The sequence below is a fragment of the Aphelocoma coerulescens genome, chromosome 1A, assembly GCF_041296385.1.
Source record: "Aphelocoma coerulescens isolate FSJ_1873_10779 chromosome 1A, UR_Acoe_1.0, whole genome shotgun sequence".
In the NCBI taxonomy this organism is placed as follows: domain Eukaryota; kingdom Metazoa; phylum Chordata; class Aves; order Passeriformes; family Corvidae; genus Aphelocoma; species Aphelocoma coerulescens.
The window spans coordinates 20772441-20797913 of NC_091014.1; the positions used below are offsets into that span (position 1 = coordinate 20772441).

Consider the following 25473-nt stretch of genomic DNA (forward strand, 5'->3'; position numbering starts at 1 on the left):
ATATTCAACTAGTGATGATCAGAGCATTCCAGAAAGTTGCAGAAGATTAGTTCACAGCTTTCCTGTTTTATGATATCTTCCAACCCTTGACTTAAATTAGATCCCCTGATTCTTCAGATATTTATAATCATGTATATTTTACAGAAACATCTGGTTCCACTGACTTAAAAGCAATCTAAAAGAAAACAATAATATGCCTGTGTTAGCCTTATTTGGCTTTTTTTTTTTCTCAACTAGATTAGTAAGAGATATTCCATTAAATGTGCTGTATTGATCATTTTATTTTCAAATATTTAATATGAAAAACTTTATATGTTAAATTTAGCACATTCTTCAGAGTTTGCATTGATGAAAACCATTTTTTTTGTGCTTTTCTTAAACAGAAAAAATGAAGGGCACAATCTGACCTGTGTCCTAGCTATCATTGCTGTTACACTTCAAAACAATCACCTTCTAATCTAATCTTTCACTTTTCCTTCATTCTTAGTTCCCATTCATCAGACCTATGAAACAAAATATTGATCATAAAGAATATCAGCAGCTCATTTTTTTTAGAGACAGAAAAAGGGCAGTTAATACGTGTTTTACAAAGAAATCCCTTTACTTTCATGCAAAGTCTTGGGTGAGTGTCCACACGAGAATATTTAACCTGCTGAAAGACAGAGAACACAGCATTAGCTAGTTTTATTAATTAGTGTCACTAGTTAATCAATTTCACTAGTAAAATCAATTACTCAAAATTTTCATGGTTTGATTACTGAGAAGGGAACTGGTTTGCTTACTTCATAAATATCCCAGGCAGTTAATCACATAAAATAGTTAGAAACAACTGCTGCTTTGGATTACTAAATAATTTGCTTCTTTTTTTCTGCAACATATAGTATTTTTTATGGTCAGCCTGACCCATTAGAGCTAAATTAATTGATTCCATGGTGGCTTGTGCAAAATTCTGATTACACAGTCATCTTGTTTCAACCCCTTATTTGCCACTCATGAACAACTCAGCAGAACACTTAAATATACACCCAAAAGTATTCCACCATCAGTTGAGAAATCTTTCAGTTTTCCATATCCATATTTCAGAACAGTGAAATGTAGGCTGAATTTCAGAAATCCACTTAAGCAATCCACAAAACATTCTTTTCTTTATTAACAACTGTTTACCCACCAAGGGCTTTACCACAAAAAGCCTTGTCTTATATAAACAATTACTGGACATATAAGTGATCCTACTTAAATAAACCCGGTTGCTCAAATGACTGAGCACAATAGACAGCCAAACACTTCCTTCCTGTAACATTTTTTGAGAACATAACATATGTCCTCAGGTACATCTACAGTGGTGTCCCAGAAGATAGTTCTGTAAGAGTCTGCTCAGACCTGGAGTCAGCGTTGTCACTGACAGAGAAAGCCCCAGCCTCATTAAAGAGGAGAGATGCAGCTTTTGAGCCTAAGCCAGTACATGTGCATAGTATTAGAGTGTGTGGCCTTGTGTGGCTTTACTGGGCAGCTGGCCCTATCTGAGGAATCTGCAGTAGTTTCCAGCACACTACAGAGACAGTTTTCAGGATTATAGTACAATAAATGGATCAAATTCAATATCAAACTTCTTAGAATTATGAGGAAAAAAAGGGAATTATTTCTATCCATGAATGTTGATGATCTTTGTGGGTCCCTTCCAACTCAGGATACTCTGTGATTCTATGATTAATATTAATGTTCAGCCATTAAATGCAATGAGTAAATACAGAAAAACACTCATACTCTGTAACAAAGTTGGATTCTGTTCTGGTAACAGATACAATCATTACCAGCCAGACCTCATTTCAGTCTTATTTTCTTTTTGTTTTCTTTTTCTCTCCTGCAAGCAATGAGTCGTACTTGTTACCAGAAGATGAATAATCCCACAGGGATCACTCACATGTAAAATTAAATTAATCTGTTTTTTCAAGATCAAAGCTTTGTTGAAACTCATAAATGGTGAATTTGAACAATCACTAAAGGCTTGGCCAGGAGTTCCTAATCACAAAAGCATTCTACAGTCTTGAGTCAGCCCCACCCCCTCCCCAATCATGTCATCAGAATAATAATATTAATCCAAAAGTTTCAAAAATTAATACCTTGTATTTAATCTTATTTACCTTTTCAGTTGTTACTTTAAATTTACTGCCTTCTCTCCACAATCAGACAAGCCTGAAACTTACTTTTCAAGATGAAACAAATTCTAAGGAACCTCAAAAACCCAGAGCATTCAGTATCATCAGATTTCAGATTGAAGTGTTAAGCCATTCAAGACATATGCATTTGAAAACCCTTTTCAACTTGAGAAAATAAGTGCTGGAAGAACTAAGGGACACAGTATTTCAGCACCCACAATTTCAAGACACTGGACCAGGTTGAGGAAGGCACTTCAGAAAGTTCTTAATTACAAAACAATTGTGTCCTACCAAAGTACTGCTGTCTCCAGAAATATTTAGAGAGATTTAGCTTCATCTCATTTACATTTTCAGTGTCTAAATGTTAACCATCTAAACCTGATCTAATCAAAATAGACTCTTGTGACAGTAAAAAGAGGGCAGTACCATCAGAGAGAAATCCCTCCAACCTATTACGCCTATCTATGGATGAGTTGTCCTCACAATGTGTCTGTCTCCCTTACTTTAAAGGGAATCTGACATGAATTATAAATAAAAAGCAGATCCTATTTACCCCAAAGAATTTTGCAAACATTACTACCTACCCAGTCATGTCCACTTTTTATTTCTTTATAATGAGTCAATAACCATTTTGAATAAATCATGTGATTAGTGTGCAAGATCAGACTGTGATTATGAATAGTTTTAAGTATCAGAGAAGAAGAGAGGAATTTGCAACTGCTGTTATTCCAAAGTCTAGCTCTTCACATTATGCCTTTGGTGATGGCCTTCAATCTCACACTTTGAATTAATCCACATAGCTCTTACTTTCTCAGGAGAATTTTTGAAAGAGTTTTCTATATCTTCACAATGGTCATTCGACTTGGTGAACCTGCACAGGTTAACCATGACAAGGACAGGACAGGCTGGCTCCCAAGCAAGGGTTTGTGTCAATGGGTTATAAACAGTATTATCCCATAGAACCTGTGTATCTGTGCACAACAAGAGAGGGAAAACATTATTCAAGATGTCTAGACATGAATCAACACTGTTAATAAGTCTGGTACTTCTACATTTGCTTTAAACCAAAACCTTGGACTTAATAAAACACTTTTTAGGCCACACTTTTTTTCTATTTGCCTGGTAAAACATTTACTTTCATATGTGTGTGTAAATAAGGCAATTTCTTTTTCAGCTGTCATCTCAGACCAGATTCTGACATTGCTGGAATATTTGTGTGACTAATTTCCCATTAAGAATGGAGTATTAACCGCCTTTTTCAACTCCCTGCTCTCTCCTTTAAGTTGGGTATTGTACACCTTCTTCAAACATCTCCTTGAAGACCTCTTCTCACATCATTTCTAAGCTGACCTTTCATTCCTTCTGGCCAGTTTGTGTGTCACTTAAGAAAATGTGGGAAATGACTAGAAAGTTACTTAGTGTTTATGTTGGCATAAACTTGGTGAACTATTTGGTCTGAAAGTAAGTTATTTCATCTACCCACAGTAAAATAAACCAATATGATGACTTCCTTGAAGTTTTGCAATACCTGATTTTCACTGTAGATTAAATTGTGACATACTAATGGAGCTGCTGAAAATCACTCCTATAAAGAGTAATCACGCAATACTTACCATTTTCAAAGGGGCAAAGTTGTATCCTCCTTGCATCTGGAAGTGCCAGCCAACCCTACGGCCAAAAAGTAGGCATCAGTTAGAGATTCTCAGACACACGTTTTTAACATTTCAGGTAGAATGTGACAGAAAAATTTTCCACCAATGATGCTATGTTTGTTAGAAAGCTTTGGAAGTCATTTTTTAAAAGAAGTTTTGAACTATATTTTTATTTTATTGTTCATCATTAGGGGCATTGAACTAAGGTGATCCCTTCCCACACTATATTCCTACTATTGCTATGTCGTATATTTAGCCCAATTTCATTTAGAAAGTCTTCCAGTTTGATTTTCATTAAGTTTCTTACTGTTTCATTACTTTCTAGGGGCAACCAAACATTCAATAATCATAATATCAGATCTCCTGGCCTGGGCAAGGGTAAAGGATGCATCCTTAAAACCTGAAGACTAACACTTAACCCAGTCTTCAACTATATGTGTATGAGTGCTGCTATACCCTAGTTATTTAGATTCATGTGCAAATGTTTCTGTTATTTAGAGTTCCCATCTGTTTGCTCAGCAATCCTATTGCAGAATTTTCTGTGTATATACTGAGAGGAATAATATTTTTCTAGAGACCTCATATTTCCAGAGTGGAATGAAAAAATTTCCTAGGCTTGGAAGAGATTTTGGGGTTCAGCTTGTGTATTTAGGTATGTGATTTTAGGTCCCACAATGTAGACATCTAAGCGTGCCTAAAGTGCCCAAATTACTACCACAGTAACATGAAGACCTAGCCAGTGCAGCCAGTGGAATCTACAGTGCAGTCCAGCACATTACAAAAAGGCCACCTACCTTTGGTCAGTTGAGCAACTGACTGCATTAATCAGATCTCCATTGACTTTAAGAGTTTGGACACCTAATTCAAATGCAGCTATATGTATTGAATATCTACATTTAGATTCTTAATCCCCAACATAAATCCTACCCCAAAATTCAGTGAGAAACTAGGTTCACATACTATCTTTCTATGCTATTAAGATAATTTTAAACTTGTTTGGGACCTTCTATTCTTTGTATGAAAGATATTCCAAAATCTCACTTCTCAGGTTATCAGAAAAATTTGTAACTAACCTGAATATATTCATGGAATGAAGTTTATCCCCCTTCATCTCATTGCAAGAATGGCTTTTTTTTTAAACATATCCTGTTTTTCCTTATAAGTGACCCTTTTGGTCTGTATTTACACAGCAAGCATATCTTCTCTTTGCATGTGTTTTACCAGGCTAATGGAAACATGGTCTTTGAATGTCCTTTGTAAAACAGTCTCTTCATTCCCCAATCAGTACAGAGTTTTTTTTATGTACATCTTCCTTTTGAATTAATCTTTCTTGAATATGGATACAAGGATTCCTTACAGTATTTCAAAGAAGGCCTTGCCCATACTTTCCTGTTAGCTTGGAATAATCTAACTCACTAGACTTTTGTTCACGCTTACATTATGGAAGCAAGCTAGTTAATCACCCTGTGATCAATTATTTCACCCAGATCTTTTTTCTTCCACTGTTATTCCATCTTCCAGCAAGAATTCTTTTTATTAGAGCAAGTGCATGAACTTGCACTTCATACCTTACACTGCATCATCCTTCAGTTATGTCACAAATGGAGACCTCTAGTGTCTTCCAATTACCCTGACTCTCTTCCATTTTGATTACATGTCCCAACAGTGTTCCAGCAAATTTCATTACACGTTCCTGTGTTTTGTGCCCATGTCATTGGATGAAAACATTTGAATGCGAATGGCTCTCAGTGTGGTGCTCAAGTAACCTCCCTACCAGCACAGGCCCATCCAACAGGAGTTGCTGAGTTAGCCCTGCAGCTAGGTATTATCTACCATACAAATCTTGTTCTCACTCTCCAGTTTCCTCAATTCCTGTTTTAGTTTCTCATGCAATACTATGTCAAATACTGCTGATATTCAGTCAGATTAAATTTTCTGTCTTTTCACTGCTTATAAAAAAATCAGTCAAAATATTACACAACACATTCCATAAATTATTGTAAATTGTATCCCATTTTCTTCTGATTGCCATGTTTTAATTAGCATTTCCTTAAAAATCTCTTCCTTACATTTATGTAATCCTAAGGTGAAAGAAGTCTTAGTCAAAAACTTGAGTCTAGAACCTTTTTCTTTAGGTTTTTCCTCCTTTCTTAGCACAAATCCCTGATAAAATTTCTTTAATCAGAAACACAAATATATACCAAATTCCAGACTGTATTACCTCAATGCAAAGACAAGGGAGTAGCTGAGAATATTTCAGAGAAACAGATTTAAAAGATTCCTTTCCTTTTATCTGAAATGAAAAAGATGGTCATAAATCCGAGACAGTAAATTACTTTTAATAAAGCTAAATGATAGACAGATTAGATATAGATACTTAGGTATAAATATAGATTATATAGATGGATATCAATAGATATAGATAGATATAGATAAATATAGATGATATAGATGATATAGATGATATAGATGATATAGATGATATAGGTGATATAGATATAGCTGCATTTCCTATAACTATGACCTTAATGAGCATTGCCACCTGCAAGGCATCCCCCACCAGTTCCCCAAACCACCGTGAGTTTAACTCACCACAGCAAATGCCCCGACATCTTCACAGGTAAACCATTTGTGGCACAGGCGAACATAATAATCTTGATCTTGGGGGAAGTTAGATACATTCACTGTTACAGTTTTCCTTGCCCTGTCTAAATTGTAATCTAACTTTCCAGCTGAAAAAAAAAAATCAAGCATGAAATTATTACATATGGTTTTTATAATTTTATTGTTTCTATTTTATCTACTTATAAAAGGCACAGAATATATTTCTTAACTTGATGGAGATGAAACTCAACATCTATAGATTCTTACTTAGAATGTTTGAAATTATTATTACTTTTATAACCTGATAGTCCTCATGTTCTTTTTTATGAGATGTAATTTTCATTCAACATTATTTAGCTTAGAACTTGTAATACTGAGAGGCCAAGACACCTACCAATTTCACCTCAGCCTCAACACTTGAAATCTTATGTAGTTTATGTACAAATATTTGAAATATACACACTAATACTACTATAAGGACTGATTATCCCAAGATTATAATTTTGTTACATAGAGAATATGACAGACAAATGCAATATGTGAGAGGATATTTTTTTTATATATATGTTCATGGGTATGCCAAAATCAGTATAGCAGTTTGGCAAATTAATTTCAGTCTATTTATGAGGTTTGTCTATAGACAAAACATAAAACCAGCAATCTAAAGTGCATTAAAAGGACACAAATCTATTTCCAAAATTTTAGGAATCAAATAGACTATCAAAATCTTTACCTCCCATGTAGCATTTTCAACAGAAATACATTTCCAGAACACTACCGTGTACCATTTCAATAGAAATAGGTAGAAATGTATTTCCAGAACATTACCTATCAACTACATGGTACTTATAAGTAGTGGTAGTTGGAAATCATAGTTTTTTCTCCCTGCTTATCAAAGTATGAAAACATGTCATTGTATAGGTCAGCAGAAATATTGCACAGCTCTAAGTTGCATAGAAGATCAGCTCACCTGAACAAGCCGGGATATATTTTCCCACATCACTGTTTCTGCAATCTGAAAAGTAGAAGCCAGAGTTTGTCTCAGTGATGCTTTATTCATATAACTGTGTAAACACACTGCCAAATTATCCAATAGATTCCCAACAGGAAACCTCTCTCATCCCTCTTTTTAAAGGCAGATTTACATTCACTTTTAGATAAACAGCTAAAAAGGAAAGTACTCTTCCCACACACAGAGATTATATCACAATATGCCTTAAGGAGCTATCTCCCCAGTCTGGGGTTTCTACTGAGAAACATCCTCAGCAGTTAAGGCTGCAATTGAGGATATAACATCACACTTCTTCACCTAGAACCTTACAATAATTTAAGTAATAATATTAATTTTGGTTACTTTTTCCTCAAAAAACAACTCCTGTTGTTTACCAGGCTCTTTTCTCTTTTATCAATAACTCTGTATTTTTGCTATTCTGTCTCCAGCCTTAGAAAGAAACACCCTATCTAGCTCCTAGGGAGCTTACCAGAATTAGAAGCCAGGCAACGTTTTCAGAACATCTGGTATTTTTATCTCCAAAACTTAACTCCTAAGAACATTAAAACAACTTTTCATGTGCTGCTTTCACCCCTCCTTGCATAACACAGTATTAGAGCATCACTTTACTCTCATTTCCCCACAAAGTTCTTTTCCACCAAGAAATGCTTCCTATTTTCATTTGTTCACTCACCCTGGCAATGTGTCTTAAAACTGGGCTTTATTAAGAAAACTGGGCCTTGTTTCCCCCCACTCTTTGTTCACAAAGTACTTGTATGCATCAACAGTGAATCGGGATTTAAAAGAAAATTAAAGGCTTTTTAAGCACAAAAATGCTTTACTTGTACCAAAGTGTCCAATCATGTAGCAGGGATGGCACCGTACCAAGGGGCAAAGGCAAGAACCACCCATCCATGAGCTCTGGAGAAGGGAAAGCAGGACAATCCCAGGCATGGGATCAAACAAGGGGTGTCATGGCATTTTTTGCTTTTTCCTTCCCTGGCCACACTGTATTTTGGTTGGACCACGGAGCTGAATCAATTTTTGTATGCACATGGCATAATTTGTAAAAAATTTGGAGGCATTTCTGATGCCATGAAGATTTTTTGCCTTTTCTTTTGTACCCGTTATACCTTTTTTACAACTTCTGTATTCTTAGTGCTTTTTGCCTACATTCTTGGACTCATTTGTCAAGCTGAGAGACTAATCATTTTAGAAGCTTCATAAGTAGAAGATAGTGTGCCCTAGACCCCAAGGTCCTCTCCAGAGCACATTCTGTAAACTAAGATAGAACCATCCAGGAGAAGGCTCCTTGGGGAGGGGGCTCACTTGAGCCTCTTATTGGGGAATCTTTGATAGATATGCTAATTGGTAAGACCTATAATGTTATACCAGATCTTTTGAAGGTGTGCATTGAGGTGTGCATTTCGGTGCACCTAAAGATCCTTAAAATAAATACCAAGGTAAAATCCCTTTTCCCCTTCTAACCGTGTTTGACTCTTGATTTTAAGACCAAGAAAAGGCATCACTTCATCCCAAAAACATGGACAAATGCTACCTAATCTTTTCCAGTTACATATAAACAGGCTATAGATGGCTAGTTAATGAAAGTAAAAATAAATTTTTATAGGCTTTCTTATTAAGCTTTCCGCAGCTTCTGAAGCCACCCCTGGCCCACTCATGCAGAGAAGCAGAAGCTCAGTGGAGGCACAGAGAGCAGGCAGGGCTGAACCTACAGCCAGAGAAAGAGCACACACCAATCACAAGAAGGGCAACTGGGACAAATGCATAGTGTAAATCCAGTTTTCCACATACTTTTACATACAAACTCTGGGGTTTACATCAAGTCGAGACCTTTACTTGCTAACAAAAAAAACCACTGAAACATAGACTGGTCCTGGCATATGCAGTCTACCATCAGCTGGGTCAGTGTATCCCAGAACCTGATTTGGATGTGCTTTTGCCTTTGAGGGTTTTTTTTTCTTTAGTTTGGCTTGGTTTTTTTCTTTTATGAGATATTTCTTGAAAAACATCTGATTTAAGATGTTTTCCTACCTTCAACATAGTATTGCTGACTCAGCTTGACTTCACAGTAATGTGGTAAAGTTTTCATGGTCACATAGATGTGTTGTGCTACATTGACTTCAAAGCAATTGAATTGTACCTGTACCTGTTTAAAACATTTATAAAATCAAGTTCATGCATGACTTCCAGATACAGAAATGCTGCTGTTATCCCCAGAGAACAGCAAAAATCACGGCATAAGTCCAGGTCAGATGATATGGCCGAAGCGACCTCGTTTAATCACCCATACCTTTTATAGCATGGTTCACAAAAGAGAAATTACATGATTGCCCTATTGACCCACCACCTCTCAAGGTGATAGGTTGAGCACTAAGACACCCATTCCCAAATATTATTCTTAGAGAAGGAAAATAATTTTCACAGTTCTCAAAACAACTTGCAGGGGTAGAAATGGTTTACATTCCCTCAAACTGTTGTCCATCCAGTTCGCATGAGAACGAAAGCTTTCACAGAGAAGCTGTGAGAAGTTGGATTTCTCTAACTGCTCTCTCATGAGAAAGAAAAGTTTCATAGGAAAATTCCTCTGCCAGCCCTTGCTAGCATCCACACAGAAAAACCTTTGGTTAAGATATTTAAGCAAGAAATATTTTTTGTTAAGATATATTTATATTTACAAGCAGCATTAAGCAGTCAATAAGGTAGCGTTAGGAATGTAAAAGCAGATACAACTTAATAAAAGGATTTCAAAAAGTATCATTATTTCTAATCCAGGATGTTGCTATCACCTTCACTTTTGGAAATCCAAATATCTACAAGATATCGAATAATCCTAAAAGCATGAAAATACAAAAGCCCCAGTCTATAGGCATTTTACAAGCACAAACATTTGCAGAACAGAAAAAAAAAAAAAAAAAAAAAAGTCTGTTTAAATATTTAAAGGCAACTACAGAAAATTTATTAATTACAATAACAGTTTATGAGACAGAAAGCAATTTAGGAAACAAAAGTTGAGGTCATGTTCTAGCAGGTCATTCCCTCATTGCTATCAGTTAACTATTAAATTCCATATTGGTTTTCATGTGGGATATTCTCCTATTTGGTAGAAGGCATTTGGAGGGTAAAAGATGTGCTATGTCACCATTTTAGTCACTGAACTGAAACTAGGAAAATTTCATTAAATATGTTTGTTGATTCTTGCCTATAAACTTGCCTTACTCTAAAAGCTACTGGTTGCTGACTGGTGGCCCTGCATTGCCCATAGGGATGTTCCATCATCAAGTGACACCAAGTGCAATCTGCATTTGCAGTTCAGGAGAACTTTGTTCCTCATGTGCAATCAGTGTAAGGTGTACAAAGCACATGAAGCAACACATTGTGTATAGGATTAATAACAGCTATCCACCAGTAACTGCAAAAATTCATGCCTTTTAAATAGTTGGTCAAGGGTTGTTCTTTTTTTCTTTTTCCCCAGTTGCAAATTTTAATAACAAATACTTTCCCTTAACAAATACTGGCCCTTACAAGGGCTTAGGACAGATGAGCACAAGTGCTTAGGCACCTGTCTGTCTTCTAGGTGTGTAAACTCCATTGACATGGCTTGACTGAAGTAATAGCCACTTAAAATCATTGTAGCATTGTTCTTCCTAGATGTTGGAGTCAGAAAATCTTCCACACAATTTGGGGGGCACAAAAAGAAAGCTACCAAGACTGATATGAAAATTAGGCTCTGCGGAGGCAGCTTCCCTTATCAAAAGGTAAGTGGAAGAAGTACAAAAATGGTGGAGAATTGAATGTATACATTATAAAAGGGAATTTTGTTGTGGAGTTTCATCTGGCAATGCTGAAGCATATGTTTCACTGCAGTTTTCCACAAAGTCAATAAGAAGAAAATAAGAGAGATACAAAAGATTTTTTTTTTCCAAAGGCTTGTAAACATTTAAATGATACACTACTCCCCCCCCCAAAAGGAGTCTACCTTCTTTCCATTAAGCATCTTGCTTTTTTTCCTAGTGAATCTCACATTTGTGCACTGAGATTGCTGTGTGTCCAGTGAAAAAGAACATATTTCCAGCCCACGGACATTCTCTGAAATGAGTTAGGAACAGATTGCAAAAATATAATTTAAGCATCTTTAAGAAGAACAAAAACATAAATTAAAATATACCATAAGCTTTCCTTCTAAGTGAAAGGAACATGTATTTTATCTCTGTTAAAAAAGGGACATTATATATAACCCGCACATGGGAGTAGGAACAGGGATTTGATACAGATTGCTATAAATGAAGCTTTAATTATGCAAAATTAAAAAATAAACCTATTAACTCTAAGTGAAGCAGCTAGGAAGTGTCTAAATGGTAACACATGGAGCACATGAATGGCATGATCTTAGTAAAAATAGACTATGCATAAGAAGTTTGTGTACTTTCATTTTATTTTAGTGCAGAACTGTAACTTCAGATGACTAAACTGTTTCTCCTTCTGTTGGGGCAGTCACTCATGTCCAGATTATCAGAGCAGACAGAATTAGTGCATGTGCCTGCATGGATGCCAGAGCAAAAAAGAAAAGGGCAGCTGTGTGCTTGGGGCACTGACAGAGGACAAGTTATGTGTGTTATATTGGAAGGCAGAATTCATTATCTCAGTTCTCATTCACTTGAGTAGGGTCACGATTTTCATCCTTTTGCAGTAAAACGCTTTCACAAAAACATTTTTCTGATATCATTACATGAAAACAGCTTGGTCCCAAATATTACAGTATGGAACAAATTTTGGCTGAACAGCCGTAAACACAAAGTGAACAGAAAGGGCTCAGTAGCAAAGCTGATTCCTACCATCCAGACTCAGTGTTCCTTTAATGTTTAAATGAAGAGAGCATGGGCTTCCTTGGACACATTTCATCACTGTTGAGATCTTCATGCTTTTCAGTACCAAAGATAAAGCTGCAGGAGCATCATGGCAGAAGCTGTTAAAAATGCCACCTGCAAATGCAAACACAAGCACAGAGAAACCTCATTGCGCACAGGATGTCTGGGGGAGAGCAAGTGCTACAGGGGAAGTTCCAGGTCTCCTGAAATCAGTAAGAAAGTCACCACTGACTTCAGCAAAGCCAGTACTTTACCTAAGACTTTCACATGGCCAACAATAGCTGGTTGGCTGGTTAGCAATGTAGGGGGTTGGTATAAATTTCTAGGCTTAGGGAAATGTTACCCCACAAGAGGAAGCAATCACACTTCTAACAACTAAGATTAGCAGAACACACCTAGACTAATACTGTTTTTAATTAATTAGGTCTGCTAGATCATGGCTAAACTAATATTTTATATAAACTTTTCTCAAAACCATTACCTGGATATTAGGAGCACTCTCATAGTAGTATTTTAATTTTAGGACTTTCTGATGGTCTCAATTACTGTTAAAATTTCACTTTCACACAAGAGGGCACCATTGCATTCCTAGTCATGGAAGAATACCTTACACCTACAGAATTTCCTTCTGCTTTAGACCAGAACAAGAGCAGAATAAATATTATTCAGGCCTTCTTCAAGGCACAGAACACAGCTACTATGTCTCATTCTATTTCCCTATAGAAATTTAGTCGTTCCAAAGCCTTAGGAAAGGGGTTTCCAGAGCTAAAACTGTAGACTAGTATAAAAGGAAAAAGTAGTCTTAAGGCCCCAAACCTCATCAGTTAGCATATTTCATCTCTTTCTACTTCTCAGGCTGCCCTGCACATAAAACAGTTATTTATTTATTAATTTCTATTGGTACAGTGGATTTAAGCCCCAACGCATTCCTTGGGCTTCTCCACATCCATTGTTTGTAGTCCCAAAAAACTAGGAGTTCAAGAAATTATCAGAACAAATAGCCAGGGAATTAGGTTTTGTCCCTTGGCTTTGTGGTATGCAATGCAGCACACCTCTTTTTAGCTGTAACTACATAACTATTTCTTTGAAATATTTCTGAGCCTTCTCCCTTCAGTACATAGCATGAAAGTTCAAAAGCACCCAGGTAAAACAAAGTATTTTATTGCACATTCTCCTTCCCCTGGTGAGAGGCTGGAAGAAAAAAAAAAAAAATTACTCATATTAGTCAACTGTTCAAAATGCTCCTAGAAGGAGTTCAACAAGTATGGCAAAGAGTATGAAAGCATGAAACAGCAGTGCCAAAATACTGTGCTTGCCATAAAATTCAGGATAACACTCTTAATGGAAATCATCAGGAAAGGGTGCATCCCTCAATGTCAAGCTAAGAACTGTTGTCAAGTGTGGATGCTCATTGACTCCCATGGAAGACATATCCACAGTTCTCACAGAGGAAGGGAAGGGTGTGGAGAAGGAGGAAAGACAAAGCTAATCCTTACTTACCCTTCCAACCCTTCCAGTGAAGGAAAGTGCTCTAAATTCAAAGACTGAAAGTGCATTAACCTGAACAGGACTTCTCCCTGTATTTTGAGATCCTCATTTTCCCAGTGTCCAGTTGCAGCTGAAGCTCTTTGTCAAAGATCAGATACTGATACTGCAGGCTGTGAAGACAGGCTGACATAAATGTGACACCTTGACTTAAATCTGCTAGGCCTTAAGTGCCCTCACACCTGGTATCAGGAGAAATAAGTCCTGCGTGATACATATCACACACATACAGTCAGAAGAGACAAGCACTTCACACCTGAATCTCCACTCTGTTATCCTGGTTCTGTGTCATTGAGAATATTTTGGAGGCAACAGGATATGCTGATGTGAACCAAGTAGAAAAGCGTGGGAAAACAAGAACACTTTACCTCACCTGGCAGTAGGTCAACTCTGAATTACCCAAAGAAATACCAGCAACTAGAGAAGACAGTTTTATGCAAAACAAAGAAAAAACACAGATCACTCGACATTTACAAATAAGACTTTAAGAGCAGTTGGAATACATTGACTTTTGAAGAATTTATACACATTTCCACAGAGATGAGACAGCCTTTAGAAGTACGGTGCCCAGCAGCTGGATATGAATACTGTATTCCATGTTCCAAGAATGAGTGGTGTAATAATCCTGAAGGTATCTCAGGATGGAAAGTTATTGTACAACAGTCAATTAATCCACCCACAACTAACTGGGAGTTCACCATATTGCAGAACTACCTGATAACTATTACTAATAATGTGATAAGTGATGATTAGTTTTAGCTCTATTTGCTCAAAAATATTTTTTCCTGATGGCATCGTATGAGATGCAGATGTGGATACCCAATGGTATCTGGGAGTAACTGTTTCTGCTTAAGGTTTGGTTATTGGTGCAAATTTCTTGATCCAGGTTTATAACCTTATAACCTCACCCATTCCCATGTCCACATAGAAATGATTTAAGGGAAGGGCAATGTATGTAGACATATGTAGAAAGCTAGAGATAGATTAGATAGATAGATAGATAGATAGATAGATAGATAGATAGATAGATAGATATTCAAAGCTGACAGTTCTTTACAAAGCATTCTGTTCAGGTGTATTTCTCCATATCATTTGACATTATTTATTTTTTGGGGAAACTGTCATGACTTAGCTGAATTTTCTCCTTAGCTATTACAGCCTGAGGTATGATATCATCAGACTTTACAGGGTTGGAACTATCTCACGAGAATTCTAAGTCAATCTGGGTGCATAACTGGCATTGGATCACCATCAGGCAGATGCACAAACACAGGTTTAGGGGCTACTGTCCTGTCAGCAGAGATGTTGTCTTTGATCATAGTTTCTACTTTCTAACTGAGAACAAATATGTAATGCACTGAATAAAATGAAATTACGTGAACACTTTGGATTTTTTTCCCATTAATTTTATGATAGATTATAAGAATTGCAAAATATGCTGCAAAACTCAATAATAATTTAAATGGATCATATCATGCATGAGGGTACTAGCTTTGAATTACAGTAAATACATGATACAAGGAAGACCTGACAGAAAATAATTTTCATTGTATAAATCATCACAGTATGAGACTCATTTCTGACTAATTCTCCAGTAAACTCCTACTTTATCATCTTTTAATCCTCCCTTAAGATATTTTCTTCTGGAACACACCCCATTTTCTTTTTCACACAAGTAGTTTTATCTATACCCCAAGAAGACATAAAGATACATCTTGCTACACAAACCATCTGCTGAGTAAATCTTACCTAAATTTTGTGTTTATGAATAATACCTGTAATTAGCCCTACATGAGAGAGGGATTGTTGCTTTAATAAAAGGTTCCTTAATTATGGACACATATAAGCCCAAGCATAAGGAAACCAAAGCTTATTATTCAGCATGTAGACATATCCTTGTACTTTTGCCATCAGCTCAACCACAGGAGATAATTTTTTTTAATCTGATGATTGATTTTATCTGATGATGCAGCAATCAACCTAGAACTGTCATGACAGAAAATCACACCTTATGTACAGTTGGATAATAGAAGCCAGAGCTGAGCAATGAATACGCAATAGAAATTATTAGATGGATAATTTGAAGCCTCAGGTAAGAAGATGGAATTGGAGAACAGCATGAAAAAAAAAGGCAGAGAAAACCTATTACTAACAAGGCTGGGACAACACCCAGTAGAAAATCCTAACTGTTCTTCATCTGGTATGTCTTGCCTACAAGTATTGTAAGAATCTGAACTGCTTAAGGATACTAACAGTGCTAAATCTGTGAGCATCTCTAAAGCTTACTAGAATTGCTTCACTGGCACATCATTCCATGAGTATAAATTACAGTAGTATTTCTAACCTATTTGCATATGATTTACCACAGTATCTGCTGCATCTGTTCATTAGGATGATTCAACAAAATTCATCAACAAAGTAGATATGCTCTCCTACGATAACCGCATGGTGCACTTCACTTAATAAGTGCCAAAATTCACTACTTGAAAGTACTTACAGCAATTATGAAATTGATTAAATTTCAGACTGACAGCCTCTTTCACAATAGATTGCAATGCACAGTAAATTAAAAGGGCTTCATGGTTATGTGTTGAGAAAACATTTCAAACTTTCAAGTATATTGAACAACATGGTGATTTACTGTGCCAAACACATTTTCTGAAAGTGTAAGCTTTTTTAAAATCATGGATATTTTTATATCCATGTATGGATATATTACAGTGAATTTCAAATACTACAGTAGTTCTTATGTACTACCTAACAGTCTAGAAAAGCAGGAGGAAGAAGACAGAGTCAAAGCCACATTGCCAAATACTACTGATGTGGTGGTTGCAAATTTTAGGAAATAAAGTCATCTTTTCATTGCAGGTAAAAGAAATTACTTCTGCAAAGTCCTCTACTATAGAGTTAAGGTCTTTTAAGGTAATTTAACCTCAAATAACAAATAATTTTAAAAAATAATATAGACAGTGAAGTATGGAGTGTACACCCACTGTTGCACAAGTGAATTAGGATGAAAACAAAAAAATGCTTTTTCATCATCCCTGTAAGGCTGAGTCATCCTACATGTTACTTGTGTTAAAGATAGCTGATGAGTCTTTTTCAGACAGCACTGAAAAACCTACAACTAGCTTCACGTATATCATCTTCAAAGATATGGATCTTTAATTTACAAACCTTTCAGTGCCCTTCCAGTTATGAGTGAAACATCTACCTTATCTGACATACATCATCTGCATGTCCCTGCATCAGGGTTGGACCAAATGACTCCCCAAGGTCCCTTCCGACCTCAGCCAGGCTTTGTCTGTGATCTAAGCAACTCTGGCAAACAGAGAGTGACAACCCCTCTTGCCTCCCTCCCAGAACATAAATCCCCTTGCCCTAAAATGGATGGAATGAATCACCACCTCGTGGTACCTATGAGTCTCCACTATCTAGATCTGCATTGGTGTAACACCCAGCACAGATTTTTAACCAACAGAATTACAGGTGTTCTTCCCTTTGAGAACAGGTTGAAGGGCTTGATTTTCTCAGCCTGTACTGCTCAAGGACACAAAGGCATGCTTCAGCTAGCAGGGCAAGGGTCAACACCCCTATTTCCTCTTCTACCTTCCACATAGTTTGTGCAACTACCAGCTCAGCTGCCTAATCCTAACAAGATTCATTCACAACCCTTGAACCAGTCACCAAAGGTTCACTCTGCTCTCTGGCAGAAGACAAGAGACTTTTTCTGGTGGGACTTTTAACTGCATCCCCCCATACTCATGTTCTTTCTCACCACCTTAACACTGGTCCTATAAATGCCATGCATTCTGAGTAAGGACTCGTGCCAGCTGACATTCAGCTCATGTCCCATCCCACAGCATCAGCATGTAACATGCTTGAGCTCAACATCGCATCTTCTCCCTGTCTATGTACTCTGTGCCACGTGGATTCAGGAAAGGCACTGTGGAGACCAGCAGTGCTCAGAGCTGAGTCTCCAGCTAGGATGGTCCTCTCAGAGGGCACTGTGACTATCCTCTCAGAGGGGACTGTGACTGTCCTCTCAGGGGGGGGACTGTGACTGTCCTCTCAGGAGGCACTGTGACTGTCCTCTCAGAGGGCACTGTGACTGTCCTCTCAGGAGGCACTGTGACTGTCCTCTCAGGAGGGTACTGTGACTGTCTTCTCAAGTGGGGACTGTGACTGTCCTCTCAGCGGAAACTGTGACTCTCCCCTTAGGGGGGACTGTTTGTGACGCAGCTGCCTCATACTTCCCAGCAAATGACTGTGTGCAGTGGAGGAGTGACTGATGGAGGCTTCAGAGCTCAGGTAATTCAAAACCTTGTATTATTACTCTAGGCAATAGTAATAACTAGAAGCAATAAAAACGTGCAAAATGACTTACCAAGTCATTTCCTTCACTATGGTAAGGAAAATTATAAAGCAATTATTAACCTATTATTTATCAAAACCTACCAATTTCCAATGTTTTTTACAAAAGAACTGGTGGTAAATACCCTGTCATGACAGTGATCTGATGTCACTAGGATAGCAGATTTAATATCTTTAATAAATTATCTTTAGATACAAACAGTAAAAATGTGAATAATGTATACTCACCAGAAGGTTTGCTTTTACAATGAACACCCTGCAAACAGAAACAAAATATTTTAAGAGCTGAAGTAATAATAAAAATAAATATTGCTCAATCATTGTACACAAGTAAACACACCTTAAACAGGTAAACATATTCATAGTCCACAACAGAAATAATTTTCAACATTAAAAAAAAAAGAATTTCAAATACAGTGAAAAAGCACATCAGTGTTGCATATGACTGATACATATGGGGACACAAGATCAGCACTATCCTCATTTTCATGTATTCCTACTGTCGTGTGTAATTGTTCTAACAAGTATAACAGTTCCATCAAATGAAGGCATCGTTTTATCAGGTATTGCCATTCCTACTGACCAAGAGTTTATGTATTACTTCATTGAACTCTACAACAGATTTGTTCGCACCAGAGCAAAGAAACCCAACGATTTTATAATGGAAGATATCTAGAACATTATTGAATATTATATGATTTTTAGAAGATCCCACTAGAAAGGAAGCATTATGGCAATTGAAAATGAAGTCTAGAAATAAGAATTTTTATTTCTTACATCTGGCTTAGAAGACTGAAAATTAAATTACTCAGCCACAGTACTTATTGTGTTCAAGGGAAAGTGTCTTTGTAAGAGGCAATGTGAACCTGGCATTTAGATTTTGACAAGCTTCCAGCTATCTTTCAGACAGACTACATCCATTTTCCCAGTAAAATAAACATTTAACCACACATTAAAATTTTGTAGAGTACAAAAATAACAAATCTTACTTTGACTGCTATGCATGACATCCTAAGGAAAGGCTATTGCTTAGCCAGCAAATACTGTTTGCTGCTGTTCTGGCATTCAGGTTTCTGGCATAGCCCTTATACCAGTATTCTTTTGCATACAGAATGTATGTTCCCATTTTCTTTCCTTTAAAAGCAGTGTCCTGTTGACAGAGATACTTCTATCACACCCACAAAAGTAGCAAGCACTGCTTTGTCTCCTCTGCTCTCAAACAGGATGGCGGCTCTCAGTCCTTCGAAAACATTTTAGGATCGCATCAACAAGCCAACTATCTGAGTTTTAGAGCCAGCAAAAGTCTTCTGGTGGACATTTAGAAGTTACTTGAATTGAAACACAGAGACTGCAGCCTGGGCAAGCATTAGCACATCATAAAATAACTATTGCTTGTTGTTCCAGGAAGCTTTCATCCACAGGGAATTCTGTGCTCCTCAGAAACAAAGCTGTAGGGCAAAAGCATATTATTTCTGCAGGTGAGAAATGGCAGCATGTTTGCTCCCCTGAGGCAGTTGCCTGGTGTACCCAAGGAGTGTGTCCTGTCCTTCATCACAGCTTTTCATTTAAGCTAAATAAGATCTCTTTTAAAGGAAGCCTTTAGAAAACCAGTGACCACTACCTAACCAGTGTCAGTTTCCATTCTTCTGTCCTTTTGGCACTTCTATTTTTTAACAATCACTTTTGGACCTAAGTTATCCTCTTTTACTATTGGCACCTTGTTATTATGACTCACAAAAGCGCAAATGTATAAAAGGTGGTATTTTAAACCACATTTTATAATAAGACAGGCATGGTAACCTACTTTCATAGACTGAACATTACAAAAAATATTTGAGACATTGTTAAAGATATTGTTTTGGCTGCTTCTACAGCATAATACCTTGACACTCAAATTAAGGCCTGTTGCAACCAGACATGGGGTAATGGTTTTAAATTAAAAGAGAGTAGATTTAGATCAGACATAAGTAAGAAAATGTTTTACAGTGAGGGCAGTGAAACACTGGCACAGGCTGTCCAGAGAGGTGGTGGATGATCCATCCATGGAAACATTCAAAGCCAGGTTGAATGGGGCTCTGAGGACCCTGATCTGGTTGGAGCTATCCCTGCTCACTGCAGTGGAGATGGACTAGATGACCTTTAAAGTTCCCTTCCAAACCAAACCATTTTATGATTCTATAAAATAAACCAAAATTCTTTACATAACTGTTCTAAAACTGGGCTACTTCTATTTCAATGGTTTAATAATTTCCTCAAATCCCCATGAAAAACTGAAAATGGTAACAGATAAAACCTAATTTCTGCTGTATCACAGAAATGGTTGTTATTTATTAATTACTTCTGACACCATCTCCCCAAAAGTTTCATTGGTAGTCAGGTGATGATCCCACTGCACATTCATCAATAGACAGAAGACTATCATTTTCTGAATTATTCAATGCAACACTAAGCCAATAAAAGTGGAACATGCCAGCTCATACAAAATTAATGGACTTTTAACTGCTGTTTCAAAGTCCTAATCTTGAATTATTTCTAATGAAATCCTGCAGAAGTATGCTACAAGAAAACTTGAATTGACTCTCTTTACTCAAGGTTCTCTATGGCCCTAGGAAGTGGGATAGCCAAATATACAAAATGACTGCGAAAAATCAAGTGAGTGAGTTAGGGAGCTCACTTTTTTGTTGAGAAAACCTAATTGCTGGATCAACTAATTTCTCAGTCATTACTTACTGGAAGAAATTAATCTCTCGTGAGGCTGATCATTCAGCAAATTACTTCCATATTTTTAACTTCCCATTTTGCAGCCAGACTGTTGAAAATATCTTGGTTAGGTGGCTAGACAGAATACCCAATTGTCAGTCAAAATTTCTTAGAACAGCATCTTTAACTTCTCTAACCATTCTTTCTGGTTACAACCTCAGTGCAAAAAATGCATTAAAAAATCAAGATCCTATTGAACTAAACAATTAAAAAATCTCACAAAAATCAGAGGATTCATCCTTTTAATTAGAGAAGGTCATGCCCCTGTTATGACACCTGAAAAATGAAAATTGTATGTAAAATAATTAAATTACATACATTGCAGGGGGAAAACCAAAACACCCACTTCTGTGGGGCTATGGCATGATAAAGAACTGCTCTTATACTTTCTAGTCCATCCTAATTAACTTTTGGTTTTCAGTATTGCATAGAGGAATCCTATCATCTGAGCTCTTACATTTATTTTCTTGCCTTTTTCACAGGAAAGAAAGAAATGTCCTTCAGTGACTTTTGTTCTGGTAGGGAGATGTTTTGTCATTCTTGGGCACTTGGTTGTGTTCTGGGTGAGGAGTTGTTGGGAAGGCTTACATAAATAATCAAGTATTTGCACAAACGCTTGCCAGTTACAGCAACATTTGGTCACAGCCCAATTTCTTATTTTTTTAAAAAGTGTTTCTTTTTATTGTACAATACCAAGTGGGCGGGGGTGGTATTTTCTTTTACAATCATTTTGCAAAACAGTCCAAAGAGACCATTTGTCTGAAAGAATAACTCAAATGATTTAACCAAGTTCCTCTCCCACTTTCTTTTGTTTTCAGGAATTTTCAGTGATGAGTGCAATAGAAAAACATAACACACTAAAACCAGAATGGAAATTTTCTTCCCCTTTCACAAATGCCAAGGGCATCTTTTATGCAAAAATAAGATCCTGAGCATGATGGCACATTTTACTCCTATACAAGGAGAATCTTTGATTCATATCTTCTTTGGCAAAGAGCCTAAGCAAAATATACTTACACAATGCAAAAACAGTTAGGGATTTTCCTATTTCTCTGGGGTTTTCCCCATTTGTGGTGTTACTCAACTGTACCTAGAGGTTATCTGAACAGTCACCACCAACGTGCAGCATTCTGAACACAAAATGTGGTGCCAACTTTTTAGCTAGCACAGCAACTTCTCCTCAATCTAAGCTAATTGTAATATCCCATTGTTCTGTCTAACGACTGTAGAGAAGAAAGTGAGATCAGCAGAGGAAGACTTGGATTAGGGGGCACAGAGAGTGTTATCATGAGTTAAAATTGCCAAGAAAAAGAAACAAAGATCAGATCTGCTTCCCATTTCCTTTCATATCTCCAGGCACTAAATCAAGTGCAGAATTGTGGAAATTCTTCCCTGGATGTTCTGTCATGCAGGAAAGAGTCTGAGGAAAATTTGGTTTCACAGTCTACCTGTTAGTTCTGTTGTACCTCTTCTTTCAAAGAAGGGTTGGTGGCAGCTCTTCCACAATACTGTAAGGAATAGTAAGAAGCCTGGAAATGCCTGAAAATGTATTCTTTATTTGGGACTAGATTGTCAGACATTTAACATTCATTCATTAAGATAGCTACATTAAAGTCAGTGAATGTAGAACGAAGAGTTTTCCCCCCTTTTGAGAGATCTTCACTGGCAAAGCTATTAGCTACATTTCTAGTTTAGGTTCAGTTGTCAGAGAAGGCAGAGAGAAAGGAACATGACCATATTCTGATGTTTCCCTCTATTCCAGCAATTTCTATTCCTTAACCACCACTAAAAGCAAGCATGGGATTGTATGTATTTTTAGAACACAGGGAAAGGGTGGGTTTGCAATAATTGATGTTCAAATTTTAGCCAAAAGGCCAATAAATATGATTAATTTAATCATGTTCTTTCTTGATTTCCAGTTGAGAGACAATGCTCTGCAAAAATCCATCTCATTCTGCAGACAAATAGAAAGGGTGTCCCAGATCACTGGGTCTAGTCCCCTGATAACCACAGGCACCATATAATCTAATCCCTTTCAAAAACTGGTTAAGCATCATTTTAAAATCAGTCAGGCTTTCATGTGCACTGCTGTGAGAGCCAAGGCTATTCCAGAAGCCCTGTTGTCTGCCAGCACCAAATCTTTTAATTTCTTTCACGAAGACAGTAATGGTTAGCTTCTACTGATTTCTGATTGTGTTCATTATTGTTTCACTTAAATAGGTGCTTTCCACCCTAGAAATTGTGCAGAAAAGAGATAGGCACCCAAAATTATGGAAAAGCATTATTTTGGACTACTTTAAACTACAAAAACACCTGGAGGCTGCTGGATTGTTTATAGAATGCTAAAAACAAAACATCTGAGACACGCCTACACGTTACCCAGCTTCGAGTCTTTTCCCTGTGTGTTCTAAGCTGAATTAAAAACATCCCATCACATTTGTGCAGTGCTGAATCTGAGAGGATAATTGCTGCTCAGAAGTGGGATATCAAGCTCAGGTTCAGTACAGTGCTAATGAGGTCATGCACTTTTTGGATGAGAGTTGGCTTGAGTCCAGCAGAGCAAAGTAACTTCTGGCTGTGTTAACACTCTGTTGATGTGCTCTGAGCTCATCAACAACGTGAAACAACCATGAACAAACAGGGAAGACATGACTGTGTTTACTGAAGATTATTGGACACTCTCCAGTAAGACTTCACAGGGATCTCAAGCAGAGCCTATCACCAATTGTCTTTGCACCATCTCCCATTTCACATGTAAATGCAAAGGTACAGACCCTGTCTTCCACAACCTGCCCCTTGTCACAAGGCCAACTCTTCCATCACAGCTTAGCAGTACTTCAGGAATGCAGGAGCCCATGACCCTCAGCCCCCTTAGATTTTTGTCCTTTTGTTTACCTACTACTAGTCAGGTATAACAGAGATTTCTGTTTTCCAGTCAGAATGCATTTCCTCCTGCTCTGTACTGATGCAGAGGAATCCTGTTCCCCTATTTTAACTACACCATTCCATATGTTATCAGGACTGCACGTGGCATGTAACATCTTCTGGCACTTGCAGTGGCTGCATGGCTAGATCCCTTTCACAGAGCAGAACAATTGGAAGGTTTAGAAGCACAGTAATTTCTCTTCACTCTTGGCAGTGACATACATTTACCCTATAAGTGAATAGCCAGACAAAACAATATTGCTTTGAGGTCTCTCAACTGGGAAGAATATTCCCCGCTCCTAATTTTTTTAAAGTAATTTTATTTAAAAGTAATGTTGAGATACAAAAAGGACCTACATATAAACCACTTGCTTTTAAGTTTATTGGACCAAAGGGAGCTATGACTGCCTGAAACAAAAGCTGCCTGTTCTATTGTATGCTTCAGCTCCAGGACTCGAAGCAGAATTTGCTTGAAGCAACAGTGTGCATTAACTTCTTTCTTTTAGAAATAAAAAGAACCAAACAAAAAAACCCAACCAAAATTTGTCAATCATTTTGATGTCATGTTTCCTAAAATATTAATATAAGCTGTTAAGAAAACAGAATATCATACAATAGACACAGTAAAATGAAAATGTACTTTGACTGCCATACTCTCAGTTGGTATAAATCAGCACCATCCCATACACAGTGTGTCAAAAATTTCAGACCACTCAACTACACAAAAGGAGAACTAATACACTAAGTCAGCACTTCTGGCATAACAATGAGATAGGGATACTCTGACACAACATTAATTATTTCAATGACTTACTGGAAGTCTCATACAGGGAATGAATGATAAAATGGAATCAAAGAAGTTTAGGGTGGAAGGGGTCTCTGAAGGTCACCAAGTCCAGCCCCGTGCTAGAAGCAGTACCATCACCAACACCAGATCATGTCAGCCATTATTTTGGCCATTTCCTGAAAAACTGGAAGACACAGATTCCACAAGCCCTCCAGACAACCATGGATATCCTGTGCTTTGAGGTTAGGATGTTATAATGATCTTTGTAGCACAGAGACTACAAGAAAAAAGATTCCTCAGCAACACTGACAGGACTGAGACTTGCAGTCTCAGTGGTGACTGAAACCAGTGGGCAGTGATATTGCCATAGAAAAGGAAACAAGGAGAAAAAGAAAGAAAAAAGCAAGAATTTAAGTGAAGATTATGAGAAGAGACCCTCCAGGACAGAATTGCTCCTCCTACTGCTGGAGACAGTAATTATTTCATTTGGAAATATGTATTTTTATTTTTGCCTGAAGATATTTTTCTATTCCAGTTACTGTCTTCTCATTTATCCTAACACCATTGGTCAGAAAAAAGAGGAGATGTACAGCAGGCCTGGTTTTCCAGTGTTCTGGCATACACAGCAAAGCCCTCACTGTTTTGCTTTAGGCAACTATTCTTTATATATGTCTAGAGTCAGTCCCAGGAGTAGTGCTCAGTGTTCAGCTTTACACTGTCAAATTTATAAATGAAAAATGCCACACTGCTCATAGTCAGAAATTGTAGGTGAGACACATTCCGCTGATTT

General features: G+C 37.2%; 1 protein-coding gene and 1 long non-coding RNA gene across 6 annotated transcripts in view; one reads left to right on the top strand and one right to left on the bottom strand.

Moving 5' to 3' along the window:
* Positions 1–22831, top strand: part of LOC138104596 (uncharacterized) — a 35661-nt gene extending 12830 nt beyond the window's left edge. Inside the window, exons 2-4 of one of the 3 annotated variants that reach the window (XR_011148147.1) lie at positions 11076–11182; positions 21454–21489; positions 21790–22831. This is a non-coding gene — a long non-coding RNA (uncharacterized lncRNA). Of the gene's footprint in view, positions 1–11060; positions 11183–11438; positions 11851–21453; positions 21490–21789 lie in introns of those variants that run through there. The other 2 variants (XR_011148148.1, XR_011148146.1) reach the window with 2 other exon arrangements.
* IL17REL (interleukin 17 receptor E like) overlaps positions 1–25473 on the bottom strand; it is a 42902-nt gene that overhangs the window by 8260 nt on the left and 9169 nt on the right. For all 3 annotated transcript variants that reach the window (XM_069003871.1, XM_069003869.1, XM_069003868.1), the window contains exons 2-11: positions 18440–18467; positions 12260–12406; positions 11404–11513; positions 9459–9573; positions 7383–7427; positions 6401–6540; positions 6030–6101; positions 3770–3824; positions 2964–3127; positions 605–652 (exon numbers count right to left, since the gene is read on the bottom strand). In XM_069003871.1, coding sequence (XP_068859972.1) covers positions 605–652; positions 2964–3127; positions 3770–3824; positions 6030–6101; positions 6401–6540; positions 7383–7427; positions 9459–9573; positions 11404–11513; positions 12260–12406; positions 18440–18467 — 924 coding nt within the window. The remainder of the gene's footprint in view (positions 1–604; positions 653–2963; positions 3128–3769; positions 3825–6029; positions 6102–6400; positions 6541–7382; positions 7428–9458; positions 9574–11403; positions 11514–12259; positions 12407–18439; positions 18468–25473) is intronic.